At 37.1% G+C, this 21,419-nt stretch overlaps 3 protein-coding genes and 1 non-coding gene across 4 annotated transcripts; 1 reads left to right on the top strand and 3 right to left on the bottom strand.

Annotated features, from left to right (window-relative positions):
* Nucleotides 1–2,886: 2,886 nt before the first annotated feature.
* Nucleotides 2,887–2,993, bottom strand: LOC118491829. The gene has a single exon (XR_004892274.1). It is a non-coding gene; the product is annotated as a small nucleolar RNA R71 (small nucleolar RNA).
* Nucleotides 2,994–8,126: 5,133 nt separating this feature from the next.
* Nucleotides 8,127–9,786, top strand: LOC110935779 (glutathione S-transferase T3-like). The gene is made up of 2 exons (XM_022178129.2): nt 8,127–8,638; nt 9,004–9,786. Exons 1-2 carry the CDS (start codon nt 8,152–8,154, stop codon nt 9,738–9,740), a joined length of 1,224 nt encoding a protein of 407 aa, XP_022033821.1. The 5' UTR covers nt 8,127–8,151; the 3' UTR covers nt 9,741–9,786.
* A 2,709-nt stretch (nt 9,787–12,495) lies between these two features.
* On the bottom strand, nt 12,496–13,030 carry LOC110934384 (pyridoxal phosphate homeostasis protein-like). Its single transcript, XM_035989745.1, has one exon. The coding sequence runs from the start codon at nt 12,984–12,986 to the stop codon at nt 12,525–12,527; it is 462 nt and encodes a 153-aa protein (XP_035845638.1). The 5' UTR covers nt 12,987–13,030; the 3' UTR covers nt 12,496–12,524.
* A 3,486-nt stretch (nt 13,031–16,516) lies between these two features.
* On the bottom strand, nt 16,517–19,566 carry LOC110932928 (receptor-like protein EIX2). The gene has a single exon (XM_022176180.2). The coding sequence runs from the start codon at nt 19,564–19,566 to the stop codon at nt 16,627–16,629; it is 2,940 nt and encodes a 979-aa protein (XP_022031872.1). The 3' UTR covers nt 16,517–16,626.
* Nucleotides 19,567–21,419: the final 1,853 nt, after the last annotated feature.

Raw genomic sequence — 21,419 nt, 5'->3', positions numbered from 1 at the left:
AAACCTTTTTATTTTTTTAAACCCTTTATTTTAGTAAAAAGCTCGGTCTTCATGTAACATTCCATATAAAAAAATGAAGTCTAGCAATAAACAAACATGTTCATCAACAGAAACTTTGTTTGAAAAGGCTTGGTTTGAATTAAAAGTCACAAAAATAAATTGTTTTACGACGACCGATGCTTTTTAAGCCTTTCGCCCTTTTCTACTAACCACTAACCCAAAACCACCTACCTTCAACCCAAGCCTAACCCTTCCCCAAGTCCTTGATATTTACAAAGGTTCATAGTTAAAAAGGAGGAGGATTGATTGCTTGGCAAGCATATGGTAGAAGTAAGTTCCATGCCGGTCTCGAGTGTTTCACAAAAATACATCTTCAGCCGAGTGTTGGGTGATCTCCCGTGAGGTATGTGAACTTGTATATAAATGGAATTTTAAAGAGGCATGTTATGCCCAAATAAGTAATTTCTCTTATGAAACGTTCTAAATAAATCATAACGAACAGGATTGTAAATAGCATAAAAATAAAGCATAATAAAGATCTTGGAATCCCGACACTCAAGACAAGCCCAAAACTTCTCTTCTACCCATTCCATTTGGGTGTGCAAGCCACATTGTAAAGAGTTTTGCTTGAGGACAAGCAAAGATTCAAGTGTGGGGGTATTTGATGTGTGTAAAATGCAACATATAAATTACATCAAATGAGGCATAAAACTAACCCTTTTTAGTACTAATGTTGGAAAAAGTTTGTTTTTGTCTTCCTTTTGTTTTTTCAGGATTAAATGAGCGTAAATGAACAAAACAAGCAAAAATGTAGCTAAATCTAACATAAATACAAGAAAAGGAATAAACGTGGCATGCCCGACCCCTCGACAGGATCTTCCCAAGCAAAAACAAGAGATCAGAAGGATGAACACGGCCCCGTGCCCAGCGGACACGGGGGCGTACTCACGTGTCTGCAGAAAAGACAAAGTGTAGAAGCTTCTATTTCCCAACACGGGGGCGTGCCCAGCTCAACACGGCCGTTGTCAACGCTAAGATTCGCAGAATCCAAACAAATCTTGATAGTACAGATACGCTTATGCACACGGGGCCGTGCCCAACGGACACGGGGGCGTGTGGAGCTAATACAAATAAACTGCAATTAATGAAGAAAGAGAAAGTGGATGGACACGGGGTCGTGTCCGGGCTTCTATGCATGCTATAAATAGGCGTGCTTGGTTCACTTCAAAAGCATCCCTTGGCAAACCACCCCTCTCCCACTTCACCCACACTCCACCACCATCACAACACCCACATCCACCACCATTATCCATCATTCATCATCCATCATAGAGTGTGTGTAGTAGTCTCGGGATCCAAGATTGATAGTAAGAGTTCTTGACAATCAAAGGTCATGTTTGCCTAAGTCTCTTACATCACTTGGTGAACACAAGCATTTAGTGTAGTACTTTTGTTTTTTAATCTTTTCGCACTTTTTATTTGGTTTTGTATTAATGACTTTAATAACTAGTTTCTTATGTGAAGGTGAAACTTCCTTATCATTTGTCCGTTGTGTCTTGGCGTTATTTTACTATCTATATAAAATAAAAGATTTACCCACCATTCATATCTCTACGGTCTATATAGAGATATGTTGGCTAGCTGGTCAGGGGTTAAGGGAATGGTTTGGTAAGGTTCTTGCCTTGTTCAGTGTATAGATCCTGCAAGGACCTGGGTCAAGCTTACTAGGATCTCCTTCATACTAAAACCTTTTTTCTAAACTTTTGATTTGATTAGACGTTGAGGATAAACCGGTATTAAAAGATCTTGTGTCCTTGGACGACCTCGGTATCTTACCAACGCTATACTACGCTCACGATGGGTGCACTTGCCCATATGTGTGTTTAGTGTTAGTAGAATATCGTGTTTTATAAATTTTAAACTTGACTAAAGTGTTAAAAAAGGGCTAAAATATAGTTAAAATTATATAACACACCGCACACATCAAGTTTTTGGCGCCGTTGCCGGGGACACAAGGATTTTAAGAAAGTTAGGAATCAACGACCTAATCGTTTTTCTTATTTTTCTGTTTTTTAAGGATCTTTTTCTAAATTTTTTAGCTTCTACAGACTGCAGCACGGGGTCGTGCCTGGTCGGACACGGGCCGGGCCCAACATTGTTACTGGCAGTTTTTATTTTCCGAGTGACAGAGAGCTGATCACGGGGCCATGTTGGTGCAGCACGGGGCCGTGTCGAGCTCTCCAGTAACAGGGATCCGTAAAATAATCACTGTAACTCCGACCACGGGTCGTGTTCATCTGAGCACGGGGCCGTGGTGAAACTTCTGACCAACGTTCTTTTTGTTTTTTATTGTAGGACTTGGAACCCAGGCGCCGCACCTGAACTTTCTATGCAGTGTATGAGCTCCAGTTCCAATAGAGACATAAAAGAACCTCTAGACAAACCCGAACTCTTTCTAAGAAAAAGACTTAAAGCTAAAAACAAGAGAAAGTTTCGGGGGGGCCACTTCCAATGGCGGATCAACGTACCCTTATGGATTACCTACGACCCACTATAGGTAATCTTGGCGTCGCTATCAAACCGAATGTCGATGCCAACAACTTCGAACTTCGGCCGCATTTGATACAAATGCTCCAAAATTCCGCAACCTTCCACGGGCTTGCGGACAAAGATCCCCATTTACATATTACTAACTTCTTGGAAATATGTGATACTTTTCGGATCAACGGAGCATCAAACGACGCCATCCGCCTTCGAATGTTTCCGTTTTCACTAAAAGACCGAGCAAAGGCTTTGCTTAACACCATCCCAGTTGGTTCGGTAAACACCTGGGATGAACTAGCCCAAAAGTTTCTGTATAAGTATTTCCCTCCTTCTAAAATGGCTAAATTAATGACTGAAATTAATACATACTCACAAGAGGACAGGGAATCCTTATATGAAACTTGGGAAAGGTTCAAGGAGCTACTAAGGAAGTGTCCTCATCATGGTCTTGCGATATGGCAACAAGTATCCACTTTCTATAATGGGTTGTTGCCACACACAAGACAAACACTTGACTCTAGCTCCGGGGGACTTTTAGGTAATCGCCGCCCGAATGAGATTTATAATCAAATTGAGGAAATTGCTCAAAACAATTTTCAGTGGCACACTCTCCGAGGAACTAAATCTATTGCCCCAGGCGCCCATAAGGTTGACGAAAGCACCTCTTTACAAGCCCAAATCGAGGCCCTTTCTTCAAAAATTAAAAAGTTAGAAATGGCAAAAACGGCCTCGGTCATGGCTTGTGAAGGGTGTGGTGGGCCACATGAAAATTGGAGTTTTATGAAAGAAATGGATAATCAAACTGAAATGGTAAACTACATTGATAATAGATCTAGGCCATCAGATCCTCTGACAGGTACCTACAACCAAGGATGGTGTAACCACCCTAACCTTGGTTGGAGAGAACCTGGCAATAGTAGTGACCAACAAAATCAAAACCAAAGAACAAACTTTCAACAACCACGAAACGAGTCACAAAATTTCTCTCAACAACAACAAGGGGGACGAGAGAGGCTTAAAGACACCGTCTCACGCCTCATCTCTGACACCGATAAGAAAAACTCGGATCGATTTCAACAAATAGAATCGAATTTTAGAAACCAACAAGCTAGTATTCAAAACATTGAAAAACAATTAAATCAACTATCTCAAAATTTCTCCGAGAGACCACAAGGCGCGTTACCTAGCAATACCGAAACAAAGCCAAAGGCGCAAGTACATCTCATCACATTGAGAAACCGTACCGTAGGTCCCGAGGAGGCTCCGCTTCCAACAAATTCTTCTTCTAATGATCGATTCAACCTCTGATCGAAAAGATATACCTGGGTTATATTTCATCTCGTCAACAAGTTTAGTAATGAGCATAATGGCCCTATTGTTCCGATGGGGATAGGAACCTATGATTAGCTTTTCGGGAACTTTCCAAACGAACAATTTCAACGAAATCTTTCAATTTCTTATTTTACTATGTTCAACTCTATGTATTCCTCTATCCGTAGAGTACATTGAATGTACAGAAATGGCTATAATAGAGTTTCTCTTATTCATATTAACAGCTACTACCCAACCAACCCACAGCTTCGTCAACACCTCAAAAAGAGACGGCTCCTACACCAAGCCAAGAGCCCCCCAAGAATCCTCCGGTACCTTATCCCGGTCGGTTACTTCGCCAAAAGACCGATGAGCAATTCACAAAATTCGTAAATCTACTAAAACAATTGCATGTCAATATTCCATTCGTAGAAGTCCTAACCCAAATGCCTAAATATTCAAAATTCATGAGGGACTTTCTCACTCACAAAAGGAAAATTGAATCATTGCAATTTGTTAATTTAAGCGAAGAATGCTCCGCCTTACTACTCAACAAACTCCCACAAAAGAAGATCGATCCCGGAAGCTTCACCATCCCTTATTCGATTGGAGAATAACCCATACGCCATGCAATAGCCGATCTTAGGGCTGACATCAACCTCATGCCCGCATCAATGTTCGACCGACTCGGACTAGGGAAAATAAGCCCTACAAAAATGAGCATACTACTCGCCGATAGGTCCATTAAATATCCACAAGGTGTCGCCGAAAATCTATTGGTAAAAGTCGGAGACTTTGTCTTCCCGACCGACTTTGTCATACTAGATATGGAGGAAGATACCGAAGTGCCACTCATCCTAGGAAAACCATTCCTGGCCAAGGCCGATGCCATGGTAGACATGAATGGTGGGACACTAACATTGAGGGTTGGGGATAAGGAGATGAAGCTCAGGGTCGGAAAAAGAGTAGAAGATGACGACCCGGTCAATTACATGAAAGTCATAGACTCAAGTTTGGATGATGCTCTCTGACGGTGTAACATGGGATGCAATCCATCCCACTTGGGCAACATATGACTAGCTTTGGGTCTAGCCAAGGACCCTTATAAACGTGGCGCACCATGGAGGCATTCCGCGGAACTATCTTTAGTTTAATTTAGATTAACTTTTATGTTTTCTAGTTTAGTTTTAATTTTCAGAAATAAAACACACTCGGGATGGTAAAGGATACTAAGGGAAACTTGAACCCACACTCCTTGCATAAAAACAGAGCCCCCCGACAATTTTTCTTCATTACAGCAAGTTCAGCACGGGTCGTGCTCAGCCAACACGCCCCGTGCTCAAGGGTCTGCAGAAAAACGCCTAGTTCAGGTATCTGGACACGGGGCGTGCTTATTGAACACGCCCCCGTGCTCAGCCTTCTGTTACTTTTTGATACTGGCAATCTGAACACGGGGCCATGCCCGGTCACCACGGGCCCGTGTCCAGATGCCCAGTAACATAAATTTTTGTTTTTAACACCATTTTTACACATTCAATCAACCTAAAAACTTATTTTTGGGACACATTGAGGACAATGTGTAATTTAAGTGTGGGGGGGGATGCTAAAACCTTGAATTTTGCAAGTCCTAATAACAAGCCTACAAAACTCTGTTGGAACCGATAATCACCCCAAATTTTTTCATTTTTTTTACTTGTCTTGGTTTAATTTGGGAATAACAAGTTCTAAAAAGGTTATATTTTTACAAATTTACAACCGATAGCGTCTTGACAAAAAGAACCAACATAAGAAAATTACGAAACGACATGACAAATCTAGTTAATATTTGATTATATATACTTGATCACGTTAAAAACCCATTCCCACAAAAAGTGAGTTTTGAGCCTTTATTGAGCATACAAATACACATCTTTAAACTAAATGCTCATTTTTCGTTTCTTGTGTGAATAGCCGCTTGGTTTCTTACAACTCTAGAACTTGCCATGACGATACATTCCCGGTCCTTACCAACTTAAACCCAAGTAAGTAAATGATGGAGGCATTAGGACTAACCCTTTCTCTTTTCAACACCAATATTTTTCATTTTTTTACCACCTACCCAAAATCCCCCTAGTTAACCCCTTTGAGCCTAAACCTTTTCATTTCTAAACCCACAAAACAACTACCCTTTATACACCAAAACCTTTTTATTTTTTTAAACCCTTTATTTTAGTAAAAAGCTCGGTCTTCATGTAACATTCCTTATCAAAAAAAAAATGAAGTCTAGCAATAAACAAACAAGTTCATCAAAAGAAACTTTGTTTGAAAAGGCTTCATTTGAATAAAAAAATCACAAAAATAAAAAGTTTTACGACCGACGCTCTTTACGCCTTTCGCCCTTTTCTACTAACCACTAACCCAAAACCACCTACATTTAACCCAAGCCTAACCATTCCCCAAGTCCTCTTGATATTTACAACGTTTCATAGTTAAAAAGGATGAGGATTGATTGCTTGGCAAGCATATGGTAGAAGTAAGTTCCATGTCAGTCTCGAGTGTTTCACAAAAATACATTTTCGGCCGAGTGTTGAGTGATCTCCCGTGAGGTATGTGAACTTGTATATAAATGGAATTTTAAAGAGGCATGTTATGCCCAAATAAGTAATTTCTCTTATGAAACGTTCTAAATAAATAATAACGAAGAGGATTGTAAATAGCATAAAAATAAAGCATAATAAAGATCTTGGAATCCCGACACTCAAGACAAACCCAAAACTTCTCTTCTACCCGTTCATTTGGGTGTGTAAGCTACATTGTAAAGAGTTTTGCTTGAGAACAATCAAAGATTCAAGTGTGGGGGTATTTGATGTGTGTAAAATGCAACATATAAATTACATCAAATGAGGCATAAAACTAACCCTTTTTAGTACTAATGTTGGAAAAAGTGTGTTTTTGTCTTTCTTTTGTATTTTCAGGATTAAATGAGCGTAAATGAACAAAAGAAGCAAAAATGCAGCTAAATCTAACATAAATACAAGAAAAGGAATAAACGTGGCATGCCCGACCCCTCGACAACATCTTCCCAAGCAAAAACAAGAGATTAGAAGGATGAACACGGCCACGTGCCCAGCGGACACGGGGGCGTGCTCACGTGTCTGCAGAAAAGACAAAGTGTAGAAGCTTCTATTTCCTAACACGGGGGCGTGCCAAAGCTGTGACATCACAAACAACATCATTCCCGACGGTTAGTCCGAAAACAATTCATCTGCTCGAAGATTTACCATTCATAACACTTTATATTATCACAAAGCTGTGACATCTTTTAAGTATCGACAATACTGATGCATCTCCTGATGCTATCACAAAGTTGTGATATCTTTTAAGTATTGAAAATACTGACCCGGGACTCAAACCCTAAGACATCAATCCAAACATGTTCTGTAGACTCTAAACTTCCTATGATCACGAACTAACGAATCCAGATCCTATGCATCCACGGACAATCTGAAGTCGGAACCACTCGAATACTGTTGCACGTCTGAATTTCAAAAATGCCGAAATTTCAACATATTCTGATGAAATATTTATTCCCCCTCATTTTTGCAAATTCTGACATCTCTAAAACATATCACTGAATTTCCCCCTCAAACTAAGCAATTCAGTCCTCTCTTATCTCTGAAAAACTCAACTATGCGGAAAATGTGACATTTTGCTCCATAAAAGTCGGTTTTTCATCAATGCGGATTTTACACTTTTTTCTGATTCTGATTGTCGTTTGGTTGCTACTTAGGATGATTTTACGCCTCACGCCTCACACTCCGCAACGCTTGCAACACGGTTTTATGCCCTCGCCCGCAACGCGGGGGGTTAAGACTAGTTGTTATGATTAATGAAAAAAATGATATGTAAGAATTGCTCGTTGTAAAATATTCTAATTAATGTTGTTTTATTTTTCTTAACAAAAGATTACGAGAATATAAATGATTATCATTACGCTTCATATAAATCATTATGAGAATATTAGGTTATGTGTACTGGGGCGTTTTAGCCCATGATCGCGCCATTATGGCGCCGCGAACACCGGCCCCCCCGGCGCTATGTTCGAAAACTTTTGTCCAGCGCGATAATAATAGCGGCGTGAAGAGAAATGGTTTGAATATTATGACCGTTACAAACGGTCAATTTCATTAAAAAAAAAATTCAATTTATTTTTCAACTTTCCTTTAAAATCAATCTCATCTCTTTATTTTTTTACCACACACATTCAAACATTCTCATCTCTCCCAAATTTTTTTACAATTCTTGATATTTTATACAATGAATCCATTCAACCGGGGCTTCATTCCTCCCCGATCTAGTGCGGACCCAAACCAAAGTGGCAATCCTACTCGCCCCGTGGCACCGGTTCCCACTAGACCCAACCCTTTCGGCTCCGGTTTTCTCGATTACAATCAACAAAGTCCCGGGTTCATGAATCTTTTGAACCAACCGCTATCATGGGACCCTAATCTCTACGGGTGGAACCCAAGTCAAAACACGGATGGGATGGGGTCGTCTCAAGCGTTTGGGTCGGCTCAAGCTTTCGGCTCCCCACTACACGAACCCGATGTTGTTCCGGAGACGCAACCCGAGGTACCGGATACGCAACCGGAGACGCAAAAAGGAAAAGGAAAAGCAAAACGGGCACATAAAAAGAAAGTGGAAACCAACACCCGAACGAAAAAAAATGTGCAAACGTGGGAGCCCGAAGAGGAGTATGCGTTAACCCGCGCTTTCATCGATGTTTCGGAGGACCCGGTCATAGGTATGTTTATTTTTTTCTGTTTTTAAAATTTTTTTCTGTTTTTTTTTTATTTTTGGTTTTTTATTTTCTGTTTTTTATTTTCTGGTTTTTATTTATTTTGTGTTTTTTTTTATTTTCAGTTTTTTGTTTTTTATTTTCTGTTTTGTATTTTCTTTTCTGTTTTTTTATTATTTTCTGATTTTTTATTATTTTCAGGTTTTTGTTTTTAATTTTCTGTTTTTTATTTTCTGTTATTTATTTTTCTATTTTTTTATTGTTTTCTGTTTTTTAATTATTTTCTGTTTTTTATTTTTTTCTGTTTTTTATTATTTTTGGTTTTTATTTTTTAAATTTTGAACTAACATTTTATATTGTTTTGTGTGTAGCAAACAATCAAAGTAAAACCGTATTTTGGAACCGAATACGAGAACTCTTTTTCGAGCTCATGGGTAGAGGAGAGGAATACCGCCTACCGGACTCTATATCGGGGAAGTGGACCGATATAAACAAGAAGTGCACAAACTTTCAAACCGTGTACCAACGCTTGTATTCCGGATGGAAAAGTGGAAGTAGCGATGAAGACATTACGCAAGAGGCATTGGTCGAGTATACGAACGCTAATGGCCATTTCCCGTACATGAAGTGTTGGCAAATCCTTCGCCATAGCCCCAAATGGGCCGTCGTAACTACTCCTAGTGGTCGTTCGGGAAATACACGGCCATCAAAGAGGTCCAAAACAAACGAGTCGGGTGAACCCGAAACGCCAACCTCCGACGCTCGAAACATCGGCTTGAACGAGGATATTCCGGATGACGAGCCGGTGGAGGAGCTACCAAGACCGCCCGGAAGAAAAAGCCGGGCGAAAAAACCCGAGTCGTCGTCGATGTCTATGGGAACGGATATGAGTCACGCATTTTCGGAGATAAACAAGCGGCTTCAAGACATACACGAACTCGGTAACAAACGTTTGGAGGAGAACGAAAAAGTTACGGAGATTATGCGGGATCGACAATGGGCTCACGACTTTGACTTCTACTCCAAACCGCATGACCACTTAACGGGAAAAGCTTTGAAAATGGCGTTGGCACAAAAGGAGCGGATTGAAAAAAAATATAATCTTTGATTGTGTAATTTTTTTTTATGCTAGTTTAATGTTTTTTTTTCTAGTTTCATGTTTTTTTTTATTTTATTGTACTTTTTTTTATTTAATGAAATGAATTTTATTTTTAAAAAACTTACAAAATGAATTAAAAAAATAAAAATTAAAAAATGAGTAATGATTACACAGGGGCTTTATGACTACGGCCTCAAATTACATAACGCCCCATAAAGCCCCGGAGTGACGTGGCATGCCACATGTCACATAACGCCCCTAAAAGGGCTTTATGACTACACATGTCCTTAATTATTATTATTACGCTTCATATAAATTATTGTATTATCATTTATCACAACGTTTTGTTCAAAAGAAAAAGCACTTCACAAATTTGATTATATCATGAGAATTCAATTGGCATTCACTAAGCAACAAATACCATGGCACCGCAGCCTTCACCTCTGTCTACTACAACCACCAAAACCATATGCACTTGCAGCCTTCACTCTCTCTATTACTACAACCACCACAAACTCATCAAGCACTTTCTCATTTACCTTTATACAAAACCCAAGCGCGGAGCCTCCCACAACGACCACCAAACGGCCACGACAACCACCTCGCTGACCACCTCATCACCACACCTCCGGTGGCATGATATGGCGGTTTCTCTCTTTGTTGTCGTTGCCTCTCGGCGCGATTGTTATCCCGAAACCGTCATAGATCTATTAATGAATGTTGTCATAAATTGATGGTTAAAAAGAAAGGTTGTTAAAGGTTGAGGGTTAGTATGTATATGTATCAAAAGTTAAAGGTTTAAAGAGAAAAGTCCACCGACCTTTCTCTTTAAGATATAGTAAATATTCAAGGTTTTACATGTTTGCCCCTTAGTGATAAAAACATTACGTGTAGGCCCTTTAGCTTGCTAGCACTTAGTTGATCCACAAAGAACCGTATGGGTGATTCGTGATCATACGAAGAAAGCTTGAGCTAAATAAGTGCTAGCTTTTCTATAGAAACAATGAATTTTGACGAGCCGTTTTGAAATTGTCACTCTAAGAATCCAAACTAAAAAAACTAACAGCCTTACTAGACTATTAAATAATTTTGACACGACCAGTTTTGACCCACGCCTATGTTCATCTACAGAGCCGTTCCAACCATTTTAGAGGCCCTAGGCGAAAAAAGATTCAAAGGCCTTTTTCGCATTTCATTGTTATAAACTATAACTAACAATTAACAGTTCTATAGTGTTCTAAGTGATCTAAAAAAGCAAGAAAATAACAATAGTAGCCAATTGGTAATAAAGAAAAAGCAAACCTGAGGACTCAAAGATTTGAAGGCAAAAATCCAAGCAAGGGTTTTATACATCTATGGAAAATCAACCTACCAACAAAACCGTAAGTTATAAACTGATTAGTTTGCAGCCCAAACCCATAACAGACTTGGCCGGTAACCTATATCATATATACCAACTAGTTTATAGACCCGCGTACTACACGGGCTTGAAAATAAAAATAATGTAATTTATAATGTGTAAACCAATTTACATAAATGAATTATGTAAATTATAATGTGTAAACCTATATCGAATTTCAGAGGCCTTTTTCGCATTTCATTGTTATAAACTATAACTAACAATTAACAGTTCTATAGTGTTCTAAGTGATCTAAAAAAGTAAGAAAATAACAATAATAGCCAATTGGTAATAAAGAAAAAGCAAACCTGAGGACTCAAAGATTTGAAGGCAAAAATCCAAGCAAGGGTTTTATACATCTATGGAAAATCAACCTACCAGCAAAACCATAAGTTATAAACTGATTAGTTTGCAGCCCAAACCCATAACAAACTTGGCCGGTAACCTATATCATATATACCAACTAGTTTATAGACCCGCGTACTACACGGGCTTGAAAATAAAAATAATGTAATTTATAACGTTAAAAGAGGGGATGGTTAGTCATGCATCATGTGGTGACGTTGATAGCCGAAAGACAAGACATGCACTAATCGGCGTTTGTCTCAATTGTTGAGTGTTATGTGCCTTATGTCCAAGACTTGATACAAAACTACTATCAAGCCGAAGGTCTCACTGGAAGCAGTCTCTCTATTTCTACATTGTAGAGGTAAGGTTTTCTACATCTTACCTTCCTCAGACCCTGCCTTAGCTTTATTATTGGTGTGATATATGTTGTAAATGATAATCAGAGATGAGGAAGAATAATCAAAAGAACTGAAACTTTATTGATATAATTCTTCCATACAAAACATAAGAACCAGCCTTTATTTATAGGCTTTACAAGACTTAATAAAGAAGAAAAAAACTTTTGATAAATATGGAAACGATCTTGAGGAATCAACAATTTTCTCTAAATTATTTTTTTCCTTTTCTAACACTCCCCCTCAAGTTGAATTGTGGGATTGCCACGATTCAACTTGGATTGGTTTTGTTTTTTGGGTTTTGATTATGTTTGGTTTTTGGTTTGGCTACCGTCTCCTTGACATGGTAGTTTGGCTTGATTTGAGTTACCGCCTTTAGACATGGTAACTTTTGGTTTGAGTTTTGGTTTCCCCTCAAGTTGAAAAAATCAACTTGGCCATTTGGGTTTTGGCATTTGTTTGGGTTTTGATTTGGTTTTTGATTTTTGGTTTTTTGAGTTTGAAAAAAGATTTTTTTATGTTTTTTAAAAAGATTTTGTTTTTTTTTTTAATTTTGTTAAAAGGTTTTTTTTCCTCTTTAAGCTTTAATTATTTCCTCTTTCTCCCTTCTTGCCTTTTCTTCTTCCTCCTCCTTCTGTTTATAGATCTTTTCTAGACAATATGCCTTTTCCGGCTTCTTTGAGTGCCTCTCACCAGCTTCCCTGTTTTGACTTGGACCATAACTGGCAAAGGCTTCCTGCCGATGCTTGAAACTGCACGATCAAGGTGATTTGCAATCTTTTCATTATCTACGCCTTGGACCATTGATAGATTTGGAACAGCCGCAATAAGGGATTTTGCTTTATTGCTCTGTAAATGCCCAATAAAGTGCCAGTCGATGTCTTGAGGAAGCTGAGGAGCCTTTTCGATGAATTCTTGAACATAGTTTTCCCCGAAACAGCGGTGTCCGGCATCGTAGACTCGGCGAATGAGAGATACAGGTTTGGTCTTGCTGACTGCCACCACACGCACGTCATCGGCCACCCGACCGGATCTCTCTGCCGCCTGACGAACACGCTGGAATACTGTTCGCAGAGCCGTCACTGCTGCGCCCTCTACAGCCTGAGCCGCCATTGTCTTGTGGTTCTACAGTTTCTGGACCGGAGTTGCAGAGTTTTTGACTGAGGTTAAAGAAGGGTTAGGGCTCGCTGGCTGAAAGGTTCGTGGCAGCAGAATTTCGTGGCAGCGGAATTGAAGGTCGTGGCCCGTGGGCTTGAATTGTTCGTGGGTTGAAAAATTCGTCGGTTGAAAGGTTCGTTGGGGAACTGTTTGATGAAGACGAACACGAAGACAGAATCTTCGTGGATGAAGAATGAATCTTCGTTGGGGAGTTTGACAAAATCGATTTGTTTGAGGTTTGTTGAACGATTTTGGTTTTGGTTTGAGATTGACGAACAGAATTCTCACGGATCATAACTCTGCTCTGATACCATGTTGAAAATGATAATCAGAGATGAGGAAGAATAATCAAAAGAACTGAAACTTTATTGATATAATTCTTCCATACAAAACATAAGAACCAGCCTTTATTTATAGGCTTTACAAGACTTAATAAAGAAGAAAAAAACTTTTGATAAATATGGAAACGATCTTGAGGAATCAATAATTTTCTCTAAATTATTTTTTTCCTTTTCTAACAATATACTGAGTATTATGATGATGATGATGATGACAATGATGATGATGATGATGATGATGAATGCCATATATTATTGGTCATGCGTAAAAACTGGTTCTTTCAGAAACAACCCTATCTTACATAGCAAATTCTTGACTTTTATCAAATATTACTTATGGATAAGATGTGTCAACGCGATCACCATCATTACCGATAAGGGTTTCTCACTGTAATAAATAATTAATTGGTAACCTTGAGCGAAATAGGTAAATCTAGATAAGGAATTTCATGCATACAATTAAAATACATATGATATAAGTATGTTTGTGAACACGATATTATATATGGAATCACATATGATAGTGATAAAACCGAGAATTATGATTACATAGACAATAGAGATTAGAAAACTTACCTGATGTGCGTTAAGTTGCATAGAGAGGTCGTGGTGATTATGAGAGTTTATGTGAAGCTACAAAGAGGAGCAGTTCAATTGTAGGAGTTTAAAGAGGGTCTAATTACGGTTTTTAAATTCTAATTTAAAAACTAAAATAAATCTATTACTTGTTGATTCATTAAGAAATATAAACCAAATCCAATTTAAAAACCAGTGTAAATCTAGTTACTTGTTGATTAATTAAAAATATAAACCAATTTCATTATTACTTTCAAAATTGGAAAAAAATAGATAATGGTTTTTGGAAAAAGGAAAAGATAATAGTTTTTGATTTTTTTTCTTCTGTCGTTATTTTCAAAATTGGAAAATGGAAAAGATAATCGCATTTGACTTTTTTTCTTCTGTCGTGATTTTCAAAATTGTTCTGTGGTGATTTGAGAAAATTTCAGAAATTGATGAGAAAGATAATTGTGTTTTTTATTTTTGATATCTTCATTCGTGATTTGAGAAAAAATCCAGAATTTAGTTAAAATTTTGTGTTTTTTTGGTAGAATTTAAAAAGCTTATTGACAAAATTATAACTTGTATTTTAAAAGTTCAATTGCATTAGAAATTAACAAGTAGCATTTTATGGAGTCTTTTGCATTAGAAATTGACAAATGGCATTTTATGAAACCTTTTATTAGATTTAGATTTAGAAATGGAGGCCCTAATTTTTGGTGGCCCTAGGCTCTTGCCTAGCCTCATTACATTATTGGGCCGGCCGTGGCAGGGCCGGTTCAAGCTATTTGGAGGCCCTAAGCGGATGATACTAGCGGAGCCCTTCCGGTAGAAAAAAAATGATTATTTTGTTAAGATCCTAAATTGTGTAAAAACAAAAAAAAAAAAAAAACAAAAGGGAGAAGCTAACTAGCTAGAAACCCCATATAATCACCTCTATTCCTCTAATTTTCTATGGCAGTCATCAACATATAGTTGTTATAAATATAGATAATACATATCAAGGAAATCTTTCACACGTATAAAGTAGAAAACAAAAAAAAGCAACTTACTTGGCAGAAAAGTGCCGAATTGGTTCGGGTTTTTTAACCTTTTTTAATAGATAACTGACAAAAATAAAGGAACGGAACAGTAAGTTTAAAAAACAATATATCCATTATCTTACACAAAACATTTAGAATAAGTTAGTAGTAAGCTAGTCAAATAACAGTAGTAAAAAAAGAGAGAGAAAACCATTGAGGTCATGAATGTAGAAGTTAGAATTCTCGATTGAGCTATTGCCTGTGGTGAACATTGCCAAAAAAATATCATAAGTATCTTTAAAAAAATAACAAAATGTTGTTCATTTCAATGGTCGTCTCTACCGATCGTTTCATCTGGAACCCTAAATTAAAAGAGTTGGGCAAGACAAAAGCAACTTAACATTGAGGCCTGATTATAAATTCTTTTAGGGCCCAATCTTTTTTAAAATAATTAAACTAAATTAGGTTTCTCTATTGGGCCTTGAAAATAAAAAAAAAAGAAAAAAAACATAACACAAAATGTGAAAGCTTTACCGCTAAAGTACAGAGCACTGTATGTTATATTTGTCAAAGTCTACCTAATATCCAGACTATAAAACACATATCGAACTTTTTCAAAAAAAAAAGAAAGGAGGCCCCAAAAATGTGGAAGCCCTAGGCCCAGATCTTGGTTTAACATGCTATTGGGCCGGCTCTGGTTGATTAGAATGACATTTTACGAAGTTTTTAAAAAAAATAAAAGGTGTAAATTCCAATGCTGAAAGTCATGAGGTATAAAAAAAAGAGAAAAACACTTGAACAAAAAACCTTGACATTGGCTGATAGAAAAGCTTCTCACAATTGTTATATATATAATATAATATTTTTGTCAATTGCAAATCTTCTTGACATGTCCTATGGTTTTGTTACAGAACGGCACCACTCTATTCAGATATGCTAGTTTGATAAACTTTATATTTGATACACCATTTTTTTGCCCATATTAATACCCTATGTTAAGAAAAATATTTCTTTAGTTTTTTTGAGACAGAATTTCATAAGGTGTGTTTTGTAAATCAATTTAATTCTTTTTCTGTTTTTTAACTGTAAATTTGGATCACTGACGGATCATTGGAGTATTATAGTGTCACCAGCGGAACCAACGATCATATCTATCTCCGCTAGACAATAATGCCTATACACAGATTCAGTAGGAAACCCAATAAATCTGGGAAAAAAACCCCTATGGATAATATCCATCTCCACTAGGCAACTAGACAATAATGCCTATACACGAATTCCATAGAAAATCTAATAAATGTGGGGAAAACCCCTTTTTATGGGAATCGAAGATATCGTAGGCTATAAGCCATGGGCAATTTAATTCTTTTTAAAACCAACAAAAGCAAACCGGAATAGAAAGTCAAAATAGTGAAACAAAGGACGGGTTGTTTAGTTACATGATTCGGACCAAAGTCAACCCCAAGAATGTGATTACACCCCAACCGATCTTATCTATGATCAATATTTTGAAGAAAATTTACTTACACAAAGCAAGACAACATTATATACCCATCACAAGTAGAAGTTTGTAATATAATTTAATACAAAGGGTGCATATTTCAAAGAAAAACATGTATAAAACCAAGGCTTTTTTACATCACTAGGAAACATATCACAACTTACTTATGCATAACATCATAAACCACGTATCTTGATCAATTTACTTAAGTAACGGAAATATACATTCCTCCATGAATTGCTGAACATCAATGGAGCCACAATGATCCAAAACCCAGTAACAAATCCAACGACTATGGTAATAATCAATCCCATATCTATTCCATGGTCTTCTCTTTTTTCTTGTTTATTTTGAGTGGGTACTTCAACTAGTACACAACTATTAGTTACAGGAGCTCCACAAAGTTTGTTTCCAAAGAAGCTGGACTCATTGAAGCTCTGAATTTGAGTACTTGTTGGAACTCTTCCTATCAAATTGTTGTATGACACGTTGAAGCTACTCAAGAAATTCAACCTTGACAAGCTTATGGGAAGATCCCCAGAAAGCCTGTTTACTGATAAATCTAACGATATAAGTTCTTTCATGTCTCCGATCTTCTCTGGGATGCTTCCACTCAATTGATTTCTTGATAAATTCAATGATTTTAACTTGAAGAGGGACGTTAGTTCGTTGGGAATGTGTCCCACGAGACTGTTACTTGAAAGGTCTAACAACATCACTAGTGGAAGAATGCTGCTATATGTTTCCTCTCTTCCCTTCGTAACAAATGAATCACCAACAATAGCAACAAATGACGCAAAACCAACATAAAAAGAAAACTGTACATCTGAATTAGTTTCTTTACCCGAAAGGACGCTAAAGTTGTTGAAGCATCTTGGAATATTTCCAGAGAGGTTGTTACGAGAGAGATCCAGTATCTGTATGTGTGAAAGATAACATAACTCTTGAGGAATATTTCCATTGAAATTGTTAGATCTAAGGTTGAGAATTCTCAAAAATGTGAGCTTTGTTCCAATTGATGTTGGAATGTTTCCAACAAGTTTATTTCTGCCAAGTTGAAGAATTTTTAAGTTTGATAAGGTCATTAGAGAAGAAGGTAAACTTCCTGATATTATGTTCCCATACATGCTCAAGAACTGTAGGGAAGACGTAGAGCTCAATGTTCTTGGAATCTCACCAGACAGATTGTTGTTCTCCAAGTTCAATAGTACTAAATCCGGCCACTTTTCCCAACACTCCGGAATGACACCCGATAAATGATTATTTCCCAAATTAAGATCCCTTGTCTGTTTCACACCATCGGAACACAGCAAATGATGCAATGATCCGGAAAACTCATTAGAGTTCAAAACAAGTACTTCAATTGTTGATGGGATACCCGGAAACGTTAACATTCCTTGAATTTGATTATCTGACATATCTAAATAAGATAGATTAGGGAACGATCCGAAAAATGACTCAGGAATTTGTGAAGATATGCGTGTGTTGCTTATGTCCAAGTGACTTAAGTTCCTTTGAAATTGAAGCCAAAGTGGAAATTGGGGGCCCAAATGCCAAGAGTTCAAACGTAAGAACTGCAACTTGAAAGGGGGAATCCAGTTTGCAACTTGCAGTCTTAAGGTTAAGTTGTTGCCTGTACCATCCAAATAATTCAAGGTCACTAGTTTGGCAAAGTGAGCTTCCGACACAACACCCGTCATCGAATTGTAAGAAAAATCTAAAGTGCTTAGCTTGGAAAGTTGACCAAGGCTATCAGGAAGGCTGCCTTCAATTCGATTATCTGACATATATAACTTCTGCAATGATGATAAACGTCCGATCACAGATGGAATGGGACTAGAAAGTTCCGAGTTGCTTATGGATAATGACTCCAAACGAGGTGATTCACAATCAAAAAAACTTTCAAGAAGGTTTGTTAAACTAATTTGACCAAAATGGTTACCTGATAAATCAATTTCTTTCAAGTTACAAAGGTTACCCAATGATTTAGGTACTTTCTTGGTGAGTTGATTGTATGAAAGGTCAAGACTACGAAGAGAAGTTAAGTTTCGAAGTGAATTGAGAAGTAAACTTGAAACACTACAAGAACTAATATACAATGAGATGAGTTTACTACTAGACAACTCTTCAAACAGTAATGGAGAATTCATAAAATCGTACCCATAGATATAAAGAAACTTGAGCGAAGTCAAATTACGGAAGCTATAATTACTACTAGAAATAATGCCATGGATGTTACACCCACTTAAATCCAGTGAAACTAGATTAGTTAACTTGAATATCCATGATGGCATTGGACTGTTAAAATCGTTAAAAGAAAGATCAAGAAAAGAAAGGGATGTGAGATTAAGACTAGGAACGTGAGGTTGTATATGTGGGAGTTCACAATTAGACAAATGTAGTTCGACCAAAGACGGTAGGGTGTTAATCACCTGATGCCAGTCGGTTGCTTCGCTAAGGTTTACGCCACTCATATCCAGATGATGCAACCAACGAAGACCTGACAACCATTGCATATTCCACGTGATTGTTTTTATTGGGACAAAACGATTGTGGAAACTTCCAAGAGCAAGGACGTGCAACTCCGAGAGATTCCCCAGTTGAGGAGGGATAGTTCCACCAAAGTTGGAACTCGATAAGTTAAGATACTTTAGATTTTCAAGAGAACCAATGAATTTAGGAACTTGGATCCCTCCAAAATCATTGCAGCTCAAATCCAAATGCTTGAGTTGCTTTAGGTCCAACAAGGATGGATTTATATCCCCTTTCAGCCTTTGCTTTGATGCTTCTTCATATTCTTTCGGGGTACCATAATCTTCAAAATTACAATGATCATCAGGTCCAGGAAGATGAATCCGATGGACATGACCGGTAGAATTATCACAAACAATCCCAACCCAACTACAACAGTCTCTCTCCTTATCAACCCATGAATTAAGTCGATTTGTTTCATCAGTGAGACCGTTCTTAAACCGGAGAAGTGCTTGTCTCTCGCCCTCAATGCAAAATACATGATCGGAGTTTTGATCAGTCAAGGAGATGCTAAACAAGGCTAGAAAACCAAGTAAACATAAGTGACAAGAAGAGAAATAAGAAAATGAAAAATGAGCATTCATATTGGTTGATAATAAAGACATTAGCAGGCTCCCTACTTTTGTATACAACATGATAACAAGGAGTTTAATTTTAAACTCAAAATATCTGTATTATTATTATTATTTTATTTTTAAATATCCTTGACTAAACATAATGTAAACAAGTGGAGCATAAGAAGTCAAAGAGTAGACCTTGCAATGTGTCGAACATAGATTCTCAGCAGCTGGAAGATGCCAGACAACTTGCACATGAGCATCAACAAGAAATCATAATTAAGTGAAGAGTTGGTAATGAATCATTGAATTTAGTAAGCTCAAATTTATATTATGTTATCCTGAAGAAAATGATTTAATTTATAAAAAGTACTCTGACCCCGAGATTGATAGATATAGTTTTTTAAAAAGCTTAGTTTTGCTATTAAAAAAGGTAGGGGCGCACCTTGTTGCTCATTTACCTTCTATATGGATGTAATTTCCAAATCTAAATATTTCTAGTCATTATGGTCTAGTGGAGAACAATGACCTTTTTTGTCAACAATTAGGGTAAATATTTTGTACTTCGAGACAGATTTATTAACTAAAAAGTTAATAAATTGGGTTTCCTCCTGAATTGGTATATAAGCATTATTGCCTAGTGGAGATGGATATGATCGGGTGGTTCTGCTGGTGGCACGATTATACTCCAGTAGTCTGTCAGTGATCCAAATTTGCCGTTCAAAAAAAAAAATTAACTAAAAAGTTAAAATAAATGAACTCATGACAAACTTGTTTCCTCCCGGTGTGAGCGTACTTATTGTGACGGTTCTGTCCGTCGCTAGTCCATCACAAAACATTTTCATTGCGAAACCAATTAGTATTTAATATTTTTGACGTATTTCAATATATAACTAAAGATATTAGCATTTAACATTTGTTGACGTATATTCCATGATAAACTGTACTTGTGAAAAAACGCAGCTAACAAAGTTCCAAGTCCTATATATGGCGGAACCTACACGGATCTGGTGTCGGATATCTTTACAACAACCATTTATCAGGGTCAAAATCCAGCACACACAAATACTTAAGGGTCGCTGATTATGTTTCAAAGTTCACACTGGTCTCTACTCTGTAGTATTTATTTGTAATGGGTATGAACAATTTGTTTAGGAAAGTCAAAGAGTTAGGTGTATAGGAACTTTCTTCGTAATTATAGGAAATTGGAAAGATGGATATCGGATGCTTTAAGTTGGAAAGTGGGATTTAATAAAATACGTACCGTACTATAAGGAGTCAAATAAAATTAAGAACAAATTGCCATTTTAGTTCCTGAGTTTTTGTCCAAATTGTCATTTTAGTTCAAATAGTTTTTTTTTTCTCGGGTCCCTGACTTTTCCTTTTTCTTGTCATTTTGATCACATTGTCTAACTTAGTTTAAAAACCAGGTTATAATTAGGGGTATTTTTGGCATTAAATTATTATGAGATTATAAATTATGTTGTAAACTACCATGGTTATCACTACACAACAGTTATGCCAAAAATACCACTAGTTATAACTAGATTTTAGACTGAGTTAGGCAATATGATCAAAATGGCAAAAAAAATGGAAAAGTCAGAGACCCAGAGGAGAAAAAAAATTATTTGGATTAAAATGGCAATTTGGACCAAACCTTAGGGACTAAAATGACAATTTACTCTAAAATTAAATAACAAATATGAAATGTTCAAGTTGATTGAAAGTTGACTAGAGTGTAATCTTAATACTCAGTGATTCGAAAATCGATTTCTTTTAAAAAGTTGAAATGTTAGTTAAATAGATAGTTGTATTGTATGCTCATCATTATGGTCCTAAGTAATCATTATTTCGACCACATAGCATTCGCCATTAATTTT

The sequence above is a fragment of the Helianthus annuus genome, chromosome 4, assembly GCF_002127325.2.
Source record: "Helianthus annuus cultivar XRQ/B chromosome 4, HanXRQr2.0-SUNRISE, whole genome shotgun sequence".
Lineage (NCBI taxonomy): Eukaryota > Viridiplantae > Streptophyta > Magnoliopsida > Asterales > Asteraceae > Helianthus > Helianthus annuus.
This window is presented reverse-complemented; position numbering and strand designations above follow the sequence as displayed.